Source organism: Salvelinus namaycush, chromosome 8 (genome assembly GCF_016432855.1).
Source record: "Salvelinus namaycush isolate Seneca chromosome 8, SaNama_1.0, whole genome shotgun sequence".
Lineage (NCBI taxonomy): Eukaryota > Metazoa > Chordata > Actinopteri > Salmoniformes > Salmonidae > Salvelinus > Salvelinus namaycush.
The window spans coordinates 8,169,133-8,190,380 of NC_052314.1; the positions used below are offsets into that span (position 1 = coordinate 8,169,133).

At 39.2% G+C, this 21,248-nt stretch overlaps 1 protein-coding gene across 1 annotated transcript; it reads left to right on the plus strand.

Moving 5' to 3' along the window:
• Positions 1–230: 230 nt before the first annotated feature.
• On the plus strand, positions 231–13,283 carry LOC120052363 (tripartite motif-containing protein 16-like). The gene is made up of 6 exons (XM_038999219.1): positions 231–821; positions 1,230–1,325; positions 11,030–11,263; positions 11,407–11,566; positions 11,989–12,048; positions 12,285–13,283. The coding sequence occupies exons 1-6, from the start codon at positions 240–242 to the stop codon at positions 12,806–12,808; spliced, it is 1,656 nt and encodes a 551-aa protein (XP_038855147.1). The 5' UTR covers positions 231–239; the 3' UTR covers positions 12,809–13,283.
• Positions 13,284–21,248: the final 7,965 nt, after the last annotated feature.

Below are 21,248 nucleotides of genomic sequence, written 5' to 3' on the forward strand. Positions count from 1 at the left end.
ATTAAAATACGTATTTCAAATACATAAATAATAACCCCCTCTGCCTATTACCCAACACTCTGTTACACTTCTTTTTTAAAGAAACCACACCCCCTGTAGATACATCGAACACAGTCAAGTAGGAAGCCACTCCCTGTCCTCTGGTGTAGAGCTCAATGAAACAGAAAGTAATATTTGACACTGAACCGAAAGTAATCTATGACACTGCCATTGCTTAACCTACGAGAGAGAGCACGAACATGGCAGAGAATCAGGAATTGTTCTGTTGCGCCGTCTGTCTGGATCTACTGAAGGATCCGGTCACTACTGCCTGTGGACACAGTTACTGTATGGGCTGTATAAAAGAAAGCTGGGATCAGGATGATCTGAAAGGTGTCTACAGGTGTCCCCAGTGCAGACAGACCTTTATACCAAGGCCTGTTCTGAAGAGAAACATCGTGCTGGCTGAAGTGGTGGAGAAACTGAAGAAGACAGGACTCCAGGCTGCTCCCCCTCCTGCTCTGTGCTATGCTGGACCTGGAGATGTGGCGTGTGATTTCTGCACTGGGATCAAAAAGCAGAAAGCCCTCACGTCCTGTCTGGTGTGTCTGGCCTCTTACTGTAAGACTCACCTCCAACCTCACTATGAATCTCCTGCTTTCAAGAAGCACAAGCTGGTCAAAGCCACCGGACAACTACATGAGAAGATCTGCTCTCACCATGACAAACTGCTGGAGGTTTTCTGTCGTACTGATGAGCAGTGTATCTGTTATCTGTGTGCAATGGATGAACATCAAGGCCATGATACAGTGTCAGCTGCAGCAGAGAGGACTGAGAAACAGGTAAGACCAGAACATCTTGTTGGTGACAGTCAGATAAACAAAGAATTAAAGATACAGTAAGACTGTTTGGATATGAGATCATTCAAACGACAGAGAAATATGAATATAAACCTTGGGCATATATATTTTCTTAACCTAGATTCTCCAAATATATCACCATTTTCTAAAGTCAAACTGTTATCATTCTTAATGCACTTTTTTGAGTCCAAAGTTCAGTCTAGCCTCCTTGATACATGTAGGTCTACTGTAAAACTATAATCATTCACATAGCAACATAATATCATATTGCCAAGGGACTTCCTCAAGATTGTAGACCTTCCTCTCTATGGGCCCTATGTCACATTACTATACTATTGATCTACTGGACAAATAAAGCTTGATAGCTCATTGAAGAGTGATTCTCCACAGAGGCAGCTGGGGATGAGTCTGCAGAAGGTCCAGCAGAGATTACAGGAAAGAGAGAAGGAGCTGAAGAAGCTCCAACAGGCTGTGGATTCTCTCAAGGTGAGTATTGTTGACCAGAGGAGACACACCATTTCACTTCTCTCCTCCAGTCAGACCACATATTCAAGACAGACCACGTACTCACCATGCACACCCTAATTGACAAAAAAACAAACCAAAACAAAGGCAGATTCTTCTCATGCTTTGTTGATTACAAAAAAGCTTCCGACTCAATTTGACATGAGGGTCTGCTATACCAACTGATGGAATGTGGTGGGGGAAAAAACAAATGATAATATAAAATCCATGTACACAAACAACAATTGTGCGGTTAAAATACCAAAAACGCACACATTTCTTTCCACATGGCCGTGGGGTGAGACAGGGATGCAGCTTAAGCCCCACCTTCCACAACATATATTATAAAATTGGCAAAGACACTAGAACAGCCTGCAGCACCTGGCCTCACCCTACTAGAATCTGAAGTCAAATGTCTACTGTTTGCTGATGATCTGGTGCTTCTGTCCCCAACCAAGGAGGGCCTACAGCAGCACCTAGATTTTCTACACAGATTCTGTCAGACCCGGCCTCTGACAGTGAATCTCAGTAAGACAAAAATAATGGTGTTCCAAAAAATGTCCAGTTGCCAGGACTACAAATACAAATTCTATCTAGACAACGTTACCTCAGAGTGCACAAAAAACCATACGTACCTTGGCCTAAGCATCAGCTCCACAGGTAACTTCCACAAAGCTGTGAACGATCTGAGAGACAAGGTAAGAAGGGCCTTCTATGCCATCAAAAGGAACATAACATTCAACATACTAATTAGGATCTGGTAAAAAATACTTGAATCAGTCATTGCCCTTTATGGTTGTGAGGTCTGGGCTCACAATATCGGTAAGTTAGACTAAATATTAGCACTACACAATCTGGTGGGTGATAACCTTCAATCTGGATAACAAAACAAATCTTAATACTAGAGAAATTTAGCAACAAATATTATGAATACAAGCAACACCCAAACAAGACAGAGAGTAAAACAGGAGAACACATTTCAAATTGAAAACGTGACACTTCTACAGACAGACAATTTAATATTTTCACCACCGGGAATGGTAACGGTCAAAATCGATCTGTTAAAATCAATAAATGATAAACTGGGTATACTTGAACTAGTCGGTAAGGATATTAAAGAGTTGAAGGCAAGCCTCGAGATGAGTGATGAAAAGCTGCGACATTGGAGAAAGACACAAACAAGCTAAAAGGGACAGTCAATAAGATTGAAACTGAAGTTAATGGACTTAAAAAGGAGAACACCATTCTGAGACATAGAGACTAGATCCACGAGAGAGAAGATATCCATGAGAGAGAAGGTATCCAAGAGAAAGAAGGAGAAGTTCCTGAATCTGTAGTTAGAGAGTTCCTCCTTACAGCGCTTCAGATTCCACGCGAAGCTATCGACAAAATCCAACTCGAACGTGTACACCGCTTCAGACAGAGAGGGCAGAGGTATTAACGCCCAATCGTTGCCAAATTTGCTTTCTTTAAAGATAAAATAATGTTTAAAATCCTGGGTAAAAGACTTGCTGGCACAAAAATTGGCATGAACGACCAGTTCCCGAAGGAAATTGAAGAACGGCGTAAATTTCTGTATCCAATTTTCAAGGAAAATAGATTGAAAGGGAAACGAGTAGCTCTCGTCGTCGATAAACTATATATTGATAACCAGTTGTTCAGAGACACAAAGACTACTCCATGGCTATTTTAAAAATTACTCATAGAGGAGGCAAATAATGAAACACACAATTCTAGCCCGGTTATGGATTGTAATAATACAACAAAAAATATCTTCAAATATAACTGATTGGAACACAAAACCACTAATTCAACATGGTGAAGATAAAAACTCAGTAAACCGAAGGCACAGTATGAGTGGATGGTGTGTGTGTGTGTTTTTTGGAGTTTGGGAAAGTGTGGCATTGAGTGAGAAAGGAAATGGTTGCATTTCCCAGAACCAATGTATTGCTGTGAGCAGGGGTTGTGAGAGAGCTTTCAATGTTGTTCAGATGAGGATATACGTTTTATAATGAATTATACATCTTATTTATTTATTTATTGTCCTATCATGGTGGAACAGCGTTTTAAAATAAATTATACAGTTAATGTATTTATTGTCCCATCATGGGGAACTACATTTTTAAAATAAATTATACATCTAATTTATTTATTTATGTTCCTATATTGATGGAACGGTCCACAACCCTATACCCTAGACACCCACCTGAATGACCCTAACTGTTTTATACGACTGCTCTAAACGGTCTGTGTGCAGCCAAAATGTGTTCAGAGACCTAGAGCAGCACTGCCCCCTCAAGATTCTGAGCCTGCTTGGCAGGGTTGGTCCTGCAAAGGCAAAGCCCCTAAAGGGAGAGCATATAATATACAAGGAAATTCTCAAAGCTGCTAATGAGTACTTTGACGAGCTTGCACCTAGCCGGTGGGGATTCCGGTGGGGTGCCCCCACCCAGGCAGTGGCAGTGCTGGCAACACTAGCTGCAGTAACGCAGGGGGAGTGGGTCACACTTGGACATTCAGAGAGGGGGTATATTATTGTGGCCCTGGTGGCATAAAATCAAAGGTCTGACTGCGCGGAGATGCTTGAGAATATGGTCAATACGGGGGACCATGTTGTGGGTGACCTCCATCATCTAGGGCGTGACAATAGTTAAAATAAAATCTCCCCATTTCTGCCCATTTTTTCACAGTTTTGCAGGCCTTCTCATACAGCTGCAACTGTATATGCATTCGTAAATCAGGACTTTTCTTGAGTTGGGCTCTGGGATGGTGCAACTGTTGGGAATGTGAGTCTGTGGTTGTTGTGGGGGAAAGGGGTTAAGTGTGTATGAGTGTGTGGGTGTGTGTGTTTACCACAACTGTTGCGAGGGCATAAAAGATGTTTGGGACATTATAGGATGATTCACAATAATTGTTTCATAATATAATAATTGCTTGTAATAATGTAATTTTGGTAATGGCGAGACTAGTGAGAGGTAAAAATCCTTTGCATAAATTGCCTACATTACTACAAATAAATAGCTAATTATGGAAAATAAGATAAACAGGATTTTTTAAATATATGTATAATTTTTTAATGGCTATATATAATACAAATCGAGGTGAGGGCGATAGAAATGCATTTGGCGGTTGATCTACTTCTGTTTTGTGAGTGGCACTGTGTGCTCTTTTCGAAGGATGGATCCCTGTCTCTCCAGGGCTATGGGATACAGGGGGTCGGGGGTGGTCTGCCGGGCATTGGGATGACAACCCAACTCGGGATGAGGAGGGCTTTTAGCGGGTGGAATGGTGGGGACCAATTGGAGGTTTACTTAGTAGCAATGCAAATATCATGGTACAGCTATATAGACACTCAATCATCATGTTACTTTTTAATGGAACGTTTACAAACATATATTTTGATAAAAATAATTGAAACTTGTGTCTCATTATGGTAAGTGGTGAAATAAGTATAGCCAGTTATAATTGTAATGGCTAGCAGATAATAAGAAAAGACGATCAGTATTTACCTGGCTAAAAGAGAAGGAATATAATATATATTGTTTACAGGAAACTCATTCAACAATTTTAGATGAAGTTTTGTGGAAAAGGGACTGGATGGGCGAAAAATATTTCTCCCATGGGCAAAGAAATTAAAAAATGGGTGATGATATTAATTAACAGTACTTTTGATCCAAATGTGCAAATTGTCCAAACAGACCATCAAGGTCTATATATTAAGGGATTAGAAATCCATGGCTTAAAAACTAAGCTGTCATTGTACGCTGGTAATTCAAGTTTTCTTCTAAAACCACAATTAGAATCCCTCCACAGCCTCATAGAGGATCGAGATACTTTTGCTAACCTCTCTGTATTAAAATTATGATAAGTGTTCTATATTACGTATTGGATCACTAAAAATGCAACTTTTACATTACTGTGTAATTTACCAATAATATTGTCTGACGGGGATGTGGACATACTCGGTATACATATCCCGAAAGAAAGAAATGATCTCACTCTAATAAATCTTTATAGAAAGTTAGCTAAATAGATAAGAACTTGTTACCATGGAAAGGAACATACCTGTCTATTTGTGGAAAAATCACCCTGATTAACTCTTTAGTCATATCACAAAGTTATACTTAAATCCAAACTGGTTCTCTAGTAAATTGTTAGGAATGTCTCACCCCATGTTCAAGAATGGCCTTTTTCCCTTTATTCAGATTACAACTGCTCACTTTCGGTTGTTTGAAAATGAAATAATCTCCAAAATATAGTTATTTTTAAACAAGCCTTGGAAAATTGGTTGCAATTTCAGTTGAATCCACCTGAAAAGACAGAACAAATAATACAACAAATATTGTGGTTAAACTCAAATATACTAAGTGATAAAAAAAACGTATTTTTCGATAAAAAAAAAAAAAAGTATAATTTTTGCAAATTATTTCATAAATAGGACTGGTGGAGTTATGTCACACATGCAGCTAACACACACATATGGACGTCTCTGCTCTACCCAAAATTACAACCAACTAATTGCAGCATTACCACAAAAATGGAAGAGGCAAGTAGAAGAGGGAAAAAGTAAGGAACTTGTCTGTCGGCCCTATATTAAAGAACATAAATGGTTAAAGAAAATTGTGATAAATAAAAACATATACCAATTTCATTTAAGGACCAAAAACTTGACAGCTGTGCCATTTAAATATGCTAAATAGTTGGGAAGAGATTTTGGATGTACCCATTCCATGGCACATGGTTTATGAATTGACACGCAAAACAACGACGGATTCAAAAATTCTAAATTCTAAATTATTATACAAAATTCTTGCAACCAATAGAATGTTATATATATATATATATATATATATATATATATATATATATATGGGGGATACAATCTTCCCAGCTCTGCAGATTTTGCTGTGAGGAGGCAGAGTCATTAGATCATTTATTTTGGTATTGTCCATATGTAGTTTGTTTTTGGTCAAAGGTCCAGGAATGGCTGAAGAATTGCAACATTTGCCTAGAACTAATGCTGCAGATAGCAATACCGGGTGTTTTGAAAAGTCATAGTCAATCAATCAATAATATAATAATTATTTTAGCAAAAATGTTTCTTTAATTTACAATCTGTAGAAGCTATGAGAATAGAAAGGTTCAGTACTTTTGTGAAGCATCACAGCACAGTTGAAAAATATATGGCAAATAGAAATCCGAAATGGATGGTGTTAAGAGATAGATGGGAAGGGTTGAATGGAGCTGAAGGGTGGGACTAATTACAAGATAACCAATTTAAAACATACGGGGTCTGTACAATGTATATACAGTCGTGGCCAAAAGTTTTGAGAATGACACAAATATAAATTTTCACAAAGTTTGCTGCTTCAGTGTCTTTAGATATTTTTGTCATATGTTACTATGGAATACTGAAGTATAATTACAAGCATTTCATAAGTGTCAAAGGTTTTATTGACAATTACATTAAGTTGATGCAAAGAGTTAATATTTGCAGTGTTAACCCTTCTTTTTCAAGACCTCTGCAATCCGCCCTGGCATGCTGTCAATTAACTTCTGGGCCACATCCTGACTGATGGCAGCCCATTCTTGCATAATCAATGCTTGGAGTTTGTCAGACTTTGTGGGTTTTTGTTTGTCCACCCGCCTCTTGAGGATTGACCACAAGTTCTCAATGGGATTAAGGTCTGGGGAGTTTCCTGGACATGGACCCAAAATATCGATGTTTTGTTCCCCGAGCCACTTAGTTATCACTTTTGCCTTATGGCAAGGTGCTCCATCATGCTGGAAAAGGCATTGTTCGTCACCAAACTGTTCCTGGATGGTTGGGTGAAGTTGCTCTCGAAGGATGTGTTGGTACCATTCTTTATTCATGGCTGTGTTCTTAGGCAAAATTGTGAGTGAGCCCACTCCCTTGGCTGAGAAGCAACACCACACATGAATGGTCTCAGGATGCTTTACTGTCGGCATGACACAGGACTGATGGCTTTCTCACCTTGTCTTCTGAGCTTTCTCACCTTGTCTTCTCCGGACAAGCTTTTTTCCGAATGCCCCAAACATTCGTAAAGGGGATTCATCAGAGAAAATGACTTTACCCCAGTCCTCAGCAGTCCAATCCCTGTACCTTTTGCAGAATATCAGTCTGTCCTTGATGTTTTTCCTGGAGAGAAGTGGCTTCTTTGCTGCCCTTCTTGACACCAGGCCATCCTCCAAAAGTCTTCGCCTCACTGTGCGTGCAGATGCACTCACACCTGCCTGCTGCCATTCCTGAGCAAGCTCTGTACTGGTGGTGCCCTGATCCCGCAGCTGAATCATCTTTAGGAGACGGTCCTGGCGCTTGCTGGACTTTCTTGGGTGTCCTGAAGCCTTCTTCACAACAATTGAACCGCTCTCCTTGAAGTTTTTGATGATCCGATAAACGGTTGATTTAGGTGCAATCTTACTGGCAGCAATATCCTTGCCTGTGAAGCCCTTTTTGTGCAAAGCAATGATGACGGCACTTGTTTCCTTGCAGGTAACCATGGCTGACAGAGGAAGAACAATGATTCCAAGCACCACCCTCCTTTTGAAGCTTCCAGTCTGTTTTTCGAACTCAATCAGCATGACAGATTGATCTCCAGCCTTGTCCTAGTCAACACTCACACCTGTGTTAACGAGAGAATCACTGACATGATGTCAGCTGGTCCTTTTGTGGCAGGGCTGAAATGCAGTGGAAATGTTTCTTGGGGATTCAGTTAATTTTGCATGGCAAAGAGGGACTTGCAATTAATTGCAATTAATTTGATCAGTCTTCATAACATTCTGGAGTATATGCAAATTGCCTTCATACAAACTGAGGCAGCAGACTTTGTGAAAATGTATATTTGTGTCATTCTCAAAACTTTTGGCCACGACTATACAGTTGAAGTCGGAAGTTTACATACACTTAGGCTGGAGTCATTAAAACTCGTTTTTCAACCACTCCACAAATTTCTTGTTAACAAACTATAGTTTTGGCAAGTCGGTTAGGACATCTACTTTGTGCATGACACAAGTCATTTTTCCAACAATTGTTCATAGACAGATTATTTCACTTATAATTCACTGTATCACAATTCCAGTGGGTCAGAAGATTACATACACTAAGTTGACTGTGCCTTTAAACAGCTTGTAAAATTCCAGAAAATGATGTCATAGCTTTAGAAGCTTCTGATAGGCTAATTGACATAATTTGAGTCAATTGGAGGTGTACCTGTGGATGTATTTCAAGGACTACCTTCAAACTCAATGCCTCTTTGCTTGACATCATGGGAAAATCAAAAGAAATCAGCCAAGACCTCAGAAAAAAATTGTAGACCTCCACAAGTCTGGTTCATCCCTGGGAGCAATTTCCTAACACCTGAAGGTACCACGTTCATCTGTACAAACAGTAGTACGCAAGTATAAACACCATGGAACCACACAGCCGTCATACCGCTCAGGAAGGAGACGCGTTCTGTCTCCTAGAGATGAACGTACTTTGGTGCGAAAAGTGCAAATCAATGCCAGAACAACAGCAAAGGACCTTGTGAAGATGCTGGAGGCAACAGGTACAAAAGTATCTATATCCACAGTGAAACGAGTCCTATATCGACATAACCTGAAAGGCCGCTCAGCAAGGAAGAAGCCACTGCTCCAAAACCGCCATAAAAAAGCCAGACTACGGTTTCCAACTGCAAATGAAGAAAAATATTGTACTTTTTGGAGAAATGTCCTCTGTTCTGAATTTAACAAAAATAGAACTGTTTGGCCATAATGACCATCGTTATGTTTGGAGGAAAATGGGGGAGGCTTGCAAGCCGAAGAACACCATCCCAACCGTGAAGCACAGGGTTGGCAGCATCATGTTGTGGGAGTGCTTTGCTGCAGGAGGGACTAGTGCACTTCACAAAATAGATGGCATCATGAGGGAAGAAAATTATGTGGATATATTGAAGCAACATCTCAAGACATCAGTCAGGAAGTTGAAGCTTGATTGCAAATGGTTCTTCCAAATGGAGAGTGACCCCAAGCATACTTCCAAAGTTGTGGGGCAAGTGGCTTAAGGACAACAAAGTCATGGTATTGGAGTGGCCATCACAAAGCCCTGACCTCAGTCCTATAGAAAATTTGTGGGCAGAACTGAAAACGCGTTTGCGAGTAAGGAGGCCTACAAACCCGAGTCAGTAACACCAGCTCTGTCAGGAGGAATGGGCCAAAATTCACCCAACTTATTGTGGGAAGCTTGTGGAAGGCTACCTGAAATGTTTGATCCAAGTTAAACAATTTAAAGACAATGCTACCAAATACTAATTGAATGTATGTAAACTTCTGACCCACTGGGAATGTGATGAAAGAAATAAAAGATTAAATAAATCATTCTCTCTACTATTATTCTGACATTTCACATTCTTAAAATAAAGTGGTGATCCTAACTGACCTAAGACAGGGAATTTTTACTAGGATTAAATGTCAAGGAATTGTGAAATACATAGTTTAAGTGTATTTGGCTAAGGTCTATGTAAACTTCCGACTTCAACTGTAGGTTCTGAAATTTTGTTAAATAGCACAGTTACAAATAGAAATCAAGCAGGATGGACATCAGAAATAGTGGAAGGACTAAAAACATAAAATATAACTATTGTAAAATAGATTTTGTTTGTAAAATGTGTATAATATGTATAAACCGAAGGTAGAAGCCTACGTGTTATTGTTTATTAGTTTACTCCAATTGGGGGAAGGGTGGTCGGGTTTGCAGGGAACAATAAAGGTATATTCTAAAAAAAAAAGTATGTGTCTATATATATATATATGTATATATGGGTATGTATATGGATAAATATATGGGGGATTGGAAGTGATGCAGACAATTACATTGATGGAAGCAACAATTTTTCCGCAATATTAAGCTGATTCACCCTTAAATGTAGAATATATATTTTTTTTTATTATAATAATCATGAGAAAACAAAAAGATAATTACTTAACACATTGGAAAGAATCAACAAAAAAACAGCAAACTAGAATGCTGTTTGTCCCTAGACAGAGAGTACACAGTGGCAGAATACCTGACAAATATGACTGACCCAAACTTAAGGAAAGCTTTGACTATGTACAGACTCGGTGAGCATATCCTTGCTTTTGAGAAAGGCCGCCGTAGGCAGACCTGGCTCTCAAGAGAAGACAGGCAATGTGCACAATGCCCCAAATCTCCTTCCAAATGTATGACCATATTTGAGACACATATTTCCCTAAGATTGCACAGATCCACAAAGAATTCGAAAACATACACCATTTTGATAAACTCCCATATCTACTGGGTGAAATACCACAGTGTGCCAGCACAGCAGCAATATTTGTGACCAGTTGCCAGAAAAAAAGGGCAACCAGTGAAGAAAGAACACCATTATAAATGTCTGTACGGCTGGAGAGGAGGGGTTGGATGTACGGTTGGAATGTGGTGCTGGATGGTGTATTGTACTGTGGTGTTGGGTACTGTATAATGTGGTTGTGTGGAGGTTGTGGTGGCACGCAATGTGTTTGTATGGGGAGGTTAGTGTAATGAGGATGGCTCATTAAATTAAGACAAGTCAGTCTCAAGTTCTCTTTCTGTCTTGCTCTCTTTCTCTCTTTCCTTCTATCTTTCTCTCTCTCCCTCTTACTCTTTCTCTCTCTCTCTCTCTTAACAGCGTTCTGCACAGGCAGCAGTGGATGACAGTGATCAGATCTTTACTGAGCTGATCCGCTCCATTGAGAGAAGGCGCTCTAAGGTGAAAGAGCTGATCAGAGCCCAAGAGAAGGCGTATGTGAGTCAAGCTGAAGGACTCCTGGAGCAACTGAAGCAGGAGATAGCTGAGCTGAGGAAGAGAAGCACTGAGCTGAAGCAGCTCTCACACACAGAGGATCACATCCATTTCCTCCAGGTAACTAAACTGTCTTGTTACATGTGATTGAATTTAAAACTTAATATTAAACTCTAAATCATTATGTACTGGTTCTCATTTCTCTCTCACTCTCTCACTCTCTGTCTCTATCTCTGTCTCTCCCTTTGTCTCTCTCTCTCCAGAGTTATCAGTCTCTCTCCAGTATCAGTGTATCTTCAGACTTACCCAGCATCGTTGTCCGTCCCCTTCAGTACTTTGGAGATGTGAGTAAGACTGTGTCTGAATTGAGAGAGAAAGTAGAAGACTTCCTTAAAGGAGAATGGACCAAGATCTCCACTACAGGTGTGTTGAAATTCGACAACATTATTAAGTCATGTAAATTCAAACTGTAGACCAACAAAAGGTCCTACAGCCATTTATCACATGCTCCGAATACAACAGGTGTAGACCTTAATGTGAAATGCTGACTTACAGACCCTTAACCAACAATGCCATTGAAGAAATTGAGTTAAGAAAATATTTACAAAATAAAATTAATTTAAAAAATAAAATAAAAAAACACAATAAAATAGCAATACCGAGGCTATATACAGGGGGTACCTGTACCGAGTCAATGTGCGAGGGTACAATTTATTTGAGGAAATCTGTCTGGCTTGCCATTTGATTAATTGTTCAGCTTTCTTATAGCTTGGGGGTAGAAGCTGTTAAGGAACCTTGAATAGGGTATGATGATAACATTCCCTCTCTCTGTCGTGTGTCTGTAGTGAATATAGTGGATGTTGTACTGCCTCCAGAGCCCAAGACCAGAGAACAGTTGTTACAATGTGAGTCTCTTTATTGTGAAGTAACTAACAGTCTCTTTTTACTGACACTCCTAACAATCCCTCTAGAAATATATAGCAATAGTAGATCTAATCAAAGACTGGGTATCTATCCGACTCCTCATATTTCTCTGATTTGATCTCTGCTGTGTTCTAATCAAAGACAGGGTAGATACAGTATCTGACTTAACTTATTGTTCTAACTCCCCTCATTGGTCTCTGCTCTGCTCTTCTCCCAGATTCCTGTCAGCTCACACTGGACCCAAACACAGCACACACACGTCTCTCTCTGTCTGAATGGAATAGAAAGGTGACCTATACAGGCCAAGTCCAACCATATCCTGATCATCCAGACAGATTCACAAACGACTTGATGGTGCTGTGTAGAGAGGGTCTGTCTGGACGCTGTTACTGGGAGGTGGAGTGGAGTGGGCTGTGTGTTATTACAGCAGTCTCATATAAAGACATCAGCAGAACAGGGAGAAGTAATACATTTGGACTCAATGACAAGTCCTGGAGTTTACACTACTATGGTGATGGTTTTTGGTTCAGACACAATAGTGTTAGGACGAAAGTGCCAGGCCCTCAAGCCTCCAGAGTAGGAGTGTACCTGGATCACAAGGCAGGTACTCTGTCCTTCTACAGCGTCTATGACACCATGACCCTCCTCCACAGAGTCCAGACCACATTCACTCAGCCACTCTATCCTGGGTTTTCTGTTGATTGTCTTTTCTCTGGTACTGCTGAGCTGGTTAAACTGTAGTGGGGTCCATATAGATACTAGTCATGCTGGTGTAGTCTATAGCTGAGCTGGTTAAACTGTAGTGGGGTCCACATATATTCTACTCATGCTGGTGGTGATGGTCCCCAGATATGATGATTCATTCTGCTCTGTTTGTCTTTACAAATGTTTTTTTCTGACTGATTTGATCTTCAAAGATTTCATCCATTAAAATGCATTGTTTTAATCTTGTACATTAATTAAACTTTTTTTAAACTTTTATTAGGCTAGGCAAGTAAGTTAAGAACCAATTCTTATTTACAATGACGGCCTACCCTGGCCAAACGCTCCCCTAACTTCGAATGACGCTGGACCAATTTTGTGCGGCCCTAGGGGACTCCCGATCACGGCCGGTTGTGAAACAGCCCAGGATCGATTCCGGGTCTGTAGTGACGCCTTAGATCGCTGCGCCACTCGGGAGGTAATCTCTATGTTTTCTCAGTGGCTTGGAACAGATAGTAACTAAAATATATGGACTGGCCTCCCGAGTGGTACAGTGGTCTAAAGCACTGCATCGCAATGCTAGCTGTGTCACTAGAGATCCTGGTTCGAGTCCAGGCTCTGTTGCAGCTGGCTGCAACCGGGAGACCCATGAGGTGGCGTACAATTGGCCCAGCGTTGTCCGGGTTAGGAAAGGGTTTGGCCGGCAGGGATGTTCTTGTCCCATCGCGCACTAGCAACTCCTGTGGTGGGCCGGGTGCAATGCACGCTGACACTGTCGCCAGATGTACAGTGTGTTTTTTTATTATATATTTTTTATATTTATTTATTATTTTTTTTTTGGGGGGTGGATCAGCTTAATATTGCGGAAAGAATGTTGCTTCCAATGTAATTGTCTGCATCATTTCCAATCCCCCATATTTTTTGGGGTAAATATATATATCCATTCACGTATGCATACATATACACATATATACATACACATACCTACATAGACATACATACTTTTTTAAAGAGTATACCTTTATTATTATTCCCCGCAAACCCTACCACCGATCCCCCAATTGGAGTAAACTGATAAACATTTCTGTTTTTACCTTCAATTTATACATCTTATACACATTTTACAGACACAGTCTACTTTATAATAGTTCTCTCTTGTTTGTTCTTAGTCCTTCCTCTATTTCTGTTGTCCATCCAGTTTGATTTCCACTTGTAACTGTGCTATTTCACAATAGCTCCGCACCTATACACATTTCACAGATCCCGTATGCCCTACATTGTTTATCTTGTTATTAGTCCCACCCTTCAGCTCCACTCAACCTTTCCCATCTATCTTCTAACATCATCCATTTCGGATTTTTATTTGCCATATATTTTTCAACTGTGCTGTGATGCTTCACAAAAGATTTGAATCTTCCTATTCTCATAGCTTCCACGGATTGTAAATTAAAAATAAACATTTTTGCTAAAATAATTATTATATTATTGATTGATTGACTATGACTTTTCAAATCCCCCAGTATTGCTATCTGTAGCGTTAGTTCTACGCAAATGTTGCAATTCTTCAACCATTCCTGGACCTGTGACCAAAAACGAGCTACATGCGGACAATACCAAAATAAATGGTCTAATGACTCTGCCTCCTCACAGCAGAATCTACAGAGCTGGGAAGATTGTATCCCCCATATATATAACATTCTATTAGTTGCAAGAATTTTGTACAATAATTTAAATTGAAAAATTCGAAGTTTTGAATCCGGCGTTGTTTTGCGTATCAATTCATACACCATGTGCCATGGAATGGGTACATCGAAAATCTCTTCCCAACTATTTTGCAATTTATATGGCACAGCTGTAAGTTTTTTGGTCCTTAAATGAAATTGGTATATGTTTTTATTTATCACACTTTTCTTTAACCATTTATGTTCTTTAATATAAGGCCGACATACAAGTTCCTTACTTTTATCCCCTTCCACCTGCCTCTTCCATTTTTGTGGTAATGCTGCAATTAATTGGTTGTAATTTTGGGTAGAGCAGACATTTCCATATGTCTGTGTTAGCTGCATGTGTGACATTACTCCACCAGTCCTATTTATGATATCATTCACAAAAATTATACCTTTTTTAAACATTTCTTCGATAAATACAGTTTTTTTATCAATTACTATATTTGAATTTAACCACAAGATTTGTTGTACTATTTGTTCCGTCCTTTCAGGTGGATTAAACTGAAATTGCAACCAACTTTCTAAGGCTTGCTTAAAAAATAAAGATATTTTGGAGATTATTTCCTTTTCAAGCAACCGAAAGTGAGCAGGTGTAATCTGAATAAAGGGAAAAAGGCCCTTCTTGAACATAGGATGAGACATTCGTACCAATCTACTAGAGAACCAGTTTGGATTTAAGTATAACTTTTGTATGACTGATGCCTTTAGTGAGAGGTCTAATGCTTTAATATTTAATAATTTCTGCCCTCCGAATTCATATTCGTTATATAAATAGGCCCTTTTAATTTTATCTGGCTTGCCGTTCCAAATAAAATTGAATATTTTTTGTTCATATAATTTAAAAAGCAGGTCACTAGGTGTAGGCAAAACCATAAGCAAATAGGTAAACTGTGATATGATTAAAGAGTTAATCAGGGTGATTTTCCCACAAATAGACAGGTATTTTCCTTTCCATGGTAGCAAGATCTTATCTATTTTTGCTAACTTTCTATAAAAATTTATTGGAGTGAGATCATTTCTTTCTTTTGGGATTTGTATACCGAGTATGTCCACATCACCGTCAGACCATTTAATTGGTAAACTACATGGCAATGTAAAATGTGTATTTTTTAGTGATCCAATACGTAATATGGTACATTTATCATAATTTGGTTTTAATCCAGAGAGGATAGCAAATGTATCTAGATCCTCTAAGAGGCCGTGGAGAGATTCTAGTTGTGGTTTTAAAAGAAAACATGAATCATCAGCGTACAATGACACCTTAGTTTTTAGGCCCTGGATTTCTAATCCCTTAATATTAATGTTTGATCTAATTTTAACAGCTAACATTTCGATGGCAATAATAAATAGATATGCCGATAGTGGACAACCTTGTTTTACTCCTCTAGATAGTTTAAAACTTTCTGAGATGTAGCCATTATTTACTATTTTACACCTAGGGTTACTATACATAATTTTTACCCATTTTATAAGAGATTCCCCAAAATTGAAATATTCTAGGCATTTATATATAAACTCCAGTCGTACTTTATCAAAAGCCTTTTCAAAATCAGCTATGAAAACCAGGCCTGGTGTCCCCGATATTTCATAGTGTTCTATTGTTTCCAGTACTTGCCTTATATTATCTCCAATGTATCGTCCATGTAAAAAACCTGTCTGATTAGGATGAATAATATCTGACAAAACTTTTTTTATTCTATGCGCCAAGCATTTTGCTAGGATTTTTGCATCACAACACTGAAGTGTAAGAGGTCTCCAATTTTTTAAATGGACTGGATCTTTATATATACCACTTGGGTCCTGTTTCAGTAATAATGATATCACACCTTCTTGTTGCGTGTCTGATAATCTATCATTTATATAGGAGTGGTTAAAACAAGCTAATAATGGTCCTTTGAGTATATCAAAAAAATGTTTGTATACTTCCACTGGTATGCCATCCAGTCCTGGAGTTTTCCCATCCTTAAAGGCCCCAATTGCATCAAGTAGTTCCTCCTCTGTAATTAGGCCTTCACATGAGTCTTTCTGTACAGATGTTAATTTTACATTATTATTAGGGAAAAAATCCATACAATTAGTTTCAGTTAGTGGAGATGGAGGAGCCTGAAACGAAAATATATTCTTAAAGTACTTTACTTCCTCTTTCAAAATATCATTTGGTGAATCATGCGTGACTCCATCATTTGTAACAAGTTTTAATACGTTTTTTTTGGTAGCATTTCTATATTGAAGATTGAAAAAGAATTTGGTGCATTTTTCCCCATATTCCATCCAGTTCGCTTTATTTTTGTAATATATTACACTGGATCTTTCTTGAATAAGTTCCTCCATTTCTTTTTGTTTTTCCTCTAACTTATTCTGTGCCTCTATGGTACCGTTTTTATTGTTATCTAACTGTACTGTTAGTCCTTCAATTTCCTTTGTTAATATGGACTCTTTTGATCGAAATTGCTTTTGTTTTATAGATGAGTACTGAATTGCATGGCCTCTAAAGCCACACTTAAAAGTGTCCCATACAATATGGGGATCTGCTGTACCTATGTTATGTCTAAAAAAGTCAGTTATAAATTCTTCTGTCCTAGTTCTAAACAATTTATCATCTAGTAGGCTTTGATTAAATTTCCAATATCCTCGCCCACGTGGAAATTCTGTAAGAGTAATATATATGCCAATTATGTGATGGTCCGACCGCATTCTGTCCCCTATCAAACACTTTTTAACTTTTGGTGCCAGAGAGAATGATATAAGAAAGTAGTCAAGGCGACTAGCTTGATTAAGCCTCCGCCATGTATATCTCACTAGGTCAGGGTATTTAAGTCTCCATATATCCACTAATTCCAATATATCCATGACATTCCTGATTTCCTTAAGTGCCTGAGGGTGATAGTTTGTAGTGTGATTTCCTTTCCGGTCCATAGAGGTATTTAAGACCGTATTAAAATCTCCCACTATAATAATAGAGTCTAGTGTTGCTTGTAGAGTTGATACATTCTTATATATATTGTCAAAGAAGCTTGGATCATCATTATTCGGACCGTATAGGTTAATAAGCCATATATGTTTATTGTCCAATAACATATTTAAAATAATCCATCTACCTTGAGGATCTATTTGGACAAGTTGCACATTTGGATCAAAGTTATTATTAATTAAAACCATCACCCCTTTTGAATTTCTTTGCCCATGGGAGAAATATATTTCGCCCCCCCCAGTTCTTTTTCCACAAAACTTCATCTAAAACTGTCGAATGGGTTTCCTGTAAACAGTAGATATTATAATCCTTCTCTTTTAGCCAGGTAAATACTGATCGTCTTTTCTTATTATCTGCTAAGCCATTACAATTGTAACTGGCTATACTTATTTCACCACTTACCATAATGAGACACACCTTTCAATTATTTTTATCAAAATATATGTTTGTAAACGTCCTATTAAAAAGTAACATAATGATTGAGTGTCTATATAGTTGTACCATGACATTTGCATCTCCACTAAGCAAACCTCCAATTGGTCCCCACTATTCCACCCGCCAAAAGCCCCCATCTCGAGTTGGGTTGTCATCCCAATGACCGGCAGACCACCCCCGACCCCCCGCATCGCACAGCCCCGGACCGACTGGGATCCATCCTTCGAAAAGTGCACACAGCGCCATCCACCGAACCGAAGCAGATCCATTGCCAAATGCATTTCCATCGCCCTCACCTCTATTTTTATTACATATTGCTGTGAATCATCCTCTATAGTCCCTAACATCTTTTACTTCTTCCTTCGCAACAGTTGTGGGATACACACATACACCCACACACATTCAGCCCTTACCCCCACACAACCATAAGCTCACCCTCTCAACAATTGCACCATCCCAGAGCCCAACTCAAGATGGATCATGATTTACAAATGTACTTGCAGTTGCAGCTGCATGAGAAGGCCTGCAAGACCGCGCAAAAAATGAGCATAAATGTAGAGATTTAATTACCATTGTCACATCCTAAATGATGGAGGTCAAATGTACACCTTTTTCCTGAAACACCCACAATACGGTCATCCATTTTGACCATGTTCCCAAGCATCTCCATGCAGTCCGACTTGATTTCGTGCCACCAGGGCCACAATAATATACCCCCTCTCTGAATGTCCGAGTGTGACCCCCTCCCCATGGGTTACTGCAGCTAGTGTTGCCAGCACTGCCACTGCCTGGGTGGGGGCACCCCACCGGAATCCCCACCGGCTAGGTACAAGGTCGTCAAGGTTCTCATTAGCAGCTTTGAGAATTTCCTTGTTTATTATGCTCTCCCTTTAGGGGGCTTTGGCTTTGCAGGACCAACCCTGCCAAGCAGGCTCAGAATCTTGAGGGGGCAGTGCTGCTCTTGGTCCCTGACCTCATTTTGGCTGCATACAGACCGCTTACAGCATGCACATAAAACAGTTAGGGACTTCTCCTTAGTATCTGGGCCATTCATGTGGGTGTCTAGGGTATAGGGCCATGGACCGTACCATTAAAATAGGATAATAAATAATTAGATATAATTTATTTTAAAAATGTAGTTCCCCATGATAGGACAATAAATAAATAAGACGTATAATTCATTATAAAAGTATATCCATCATCTGAACAACATTGAAAGCCCTCTCATACCCGGCCCACAGCAATACACTGGCTCTGGGATATGCAACTATTTCATTACTCACTCACTCAACTTTCCAAACATAACAAATAAAAATAAACACACACCACACCATCCACACATACTGTGCCTTCTGTTTACTTAGTTTTTATCTTCACTATGTAGAAATAGTGCTTGTGTTCAATTAGTTATATATGAAGATTTATAGAAAAGCTATATTTTGTATTGTATTGTTACAATCAATAACCGGGCTTGAATTGTGTTTATTTTCCTCATCTATGAGAACTTTGTAATTTTTAAAATAACCATGGAGTAGTCTTTGTGTCTCTGAACAACTGGTTATCAATATATAGTTTATCAACGACGAGAGCTACTCGTTTCGCTTTTAATCTATTAATCTATAGATGTACAGTGTTTCCTCTGACATGTTGGTACGGCTGGCTTCCGGGTTAAGCGGGTATTTGTCACGAGAATTTTCAATCCCAATGATGATAACAATCACTATACCTTTGACCAATTCCCCCTAGGTAGTAAAGCTAGGGTTAATAAGAATTAGGCAAAGACTCAGATTCTGCAAAAGGTTCGTAGTTGTTTATTCATGAGAGCTCTAAAAATCCTATAATGCGCATAGCCTTTTCTATAACTCCTACAAGCGCCTACAAGTCTACAAGCGCATCTGTTCCTCCCTGGGTGGAGGAACTTTATCTCCTGTCCTTGGTCTCACAGTACCAAAACATGTCTGTTGTCAGTTCCTCTTTATCACACACAAACACAATGTCCCCACTGTCTCACAATATTCTAGTATTATGTCTAAACACATTGTCTAAGCTTCTGTAACTATTAGGGTGAAATACTTTAGTCATTTACTCTTAATGTCAGTCAGATTCTCTTACTATTACTTTAAACATATAAATTCCCTTATCAGTATTGTGTCAAGAAGCAGTGTGGCTTGGCTGGGTTGTGTTTTGTAGGACGCACGGCTTTCAACCTTCGCCTCTCCCGAGTCTGTACGGGAGTTGCAGAGATGGGACAGGACTGGAACTACCAATTGCATATCACAAAATTGGGGAGAAAGAAGGGGTAAAAAAAACTATATGAACTGGTTTTCTGGACATGGAACAGATAGTAACTAAACTATATGGACTGGTTTCCTGGACATGGAACAGATAGTAACTAAACTATATGGACTGGTTTCCTGGACATGGAACAGATAGTAACTAAACTATATGGACTGGTTTCCTGGACATGGAACAGATAGTAACTAAACTATATGGACTGGTTTCCTGGACATGGAACAGATAGTAACTAAACTATATGGACTGGTTTCCTGGACATGGAACAGATAGTAACTAAACTTTATGGACTGGTTTCCTGGACATGGAACAGATAGTAACTAAACTATATGGACTGGTTTCCTGGACATGGAACAGATAGTAACTAAACTATATGGACTGGTTTCCTGGACATGGAACAGATAGTAACTAAACTATATGGACTGGTTTCCTGGACATGGAACAGATAGTAACTAAACTTTATGGACTGGTTTCCTGGACATGGAACAGATAGTAACTAAACTATATGGACTGGTTTCCTGGACATGGAACAGATAGTAACTAAACTATATGGACTGGTTTCCTGGACATGGAACAGATAGTAACTAAACTATATGGACTGGTTTCCTGGACATGGAACAGATAGTAACTAAACTATATGGACTGGTTTCCTGGACATGGAACAGATAGTAACTAAACTTTATGGACTGGTTTCCTGGACATGGAACAGATAGTAACTAAACTATATGGACTGGTTTCCTGGACATGGAACAGATAGTAACTAAACTATATGGACTGGTTTCCTGGACATGGAACAGATAGTAACTAAACTATATGGACTGGTTTCCTGGACATGGAACAGATAGTAACTAAACTTTATGGACTGGTTTCCTGGACATGGAACAGATAGTAACTAAACTATATGGACTGGTTTCCTGGACATGGAACAGATAGTAACTAAACTATATGAACTGGTTTCCTGGACATGGAACAGATAGTAACTAAACTATATGGACTGGTTTCCTGGACATGGAACAGATAGTAACTAAACTATATGGACTGGTTTCCTGGACAT

Coding starts and splice junctions, on each gene's coding strand:
- LOC120052363 (XM_038999219.1), top strand. CDS start 240: ATGGCAGAGAATCAGGAATTGTTCTGTTGCGCCGTCTGTCTGGATCTA. Junction 11,264..11,406: donor ATCACATCCATTTCCTCCAG/GTAACTAAACTG, acceptor CTCTCTCTCCAG/AGTTATCAGTCTCTCTCCAG. Junction 11,567..11,988: donor GACCAAGATCTCCACTACAG/GTGTGTTGAAAT, acceptor GTGTGTCTGTAG/TGAATATAGTGGATGTTGTA.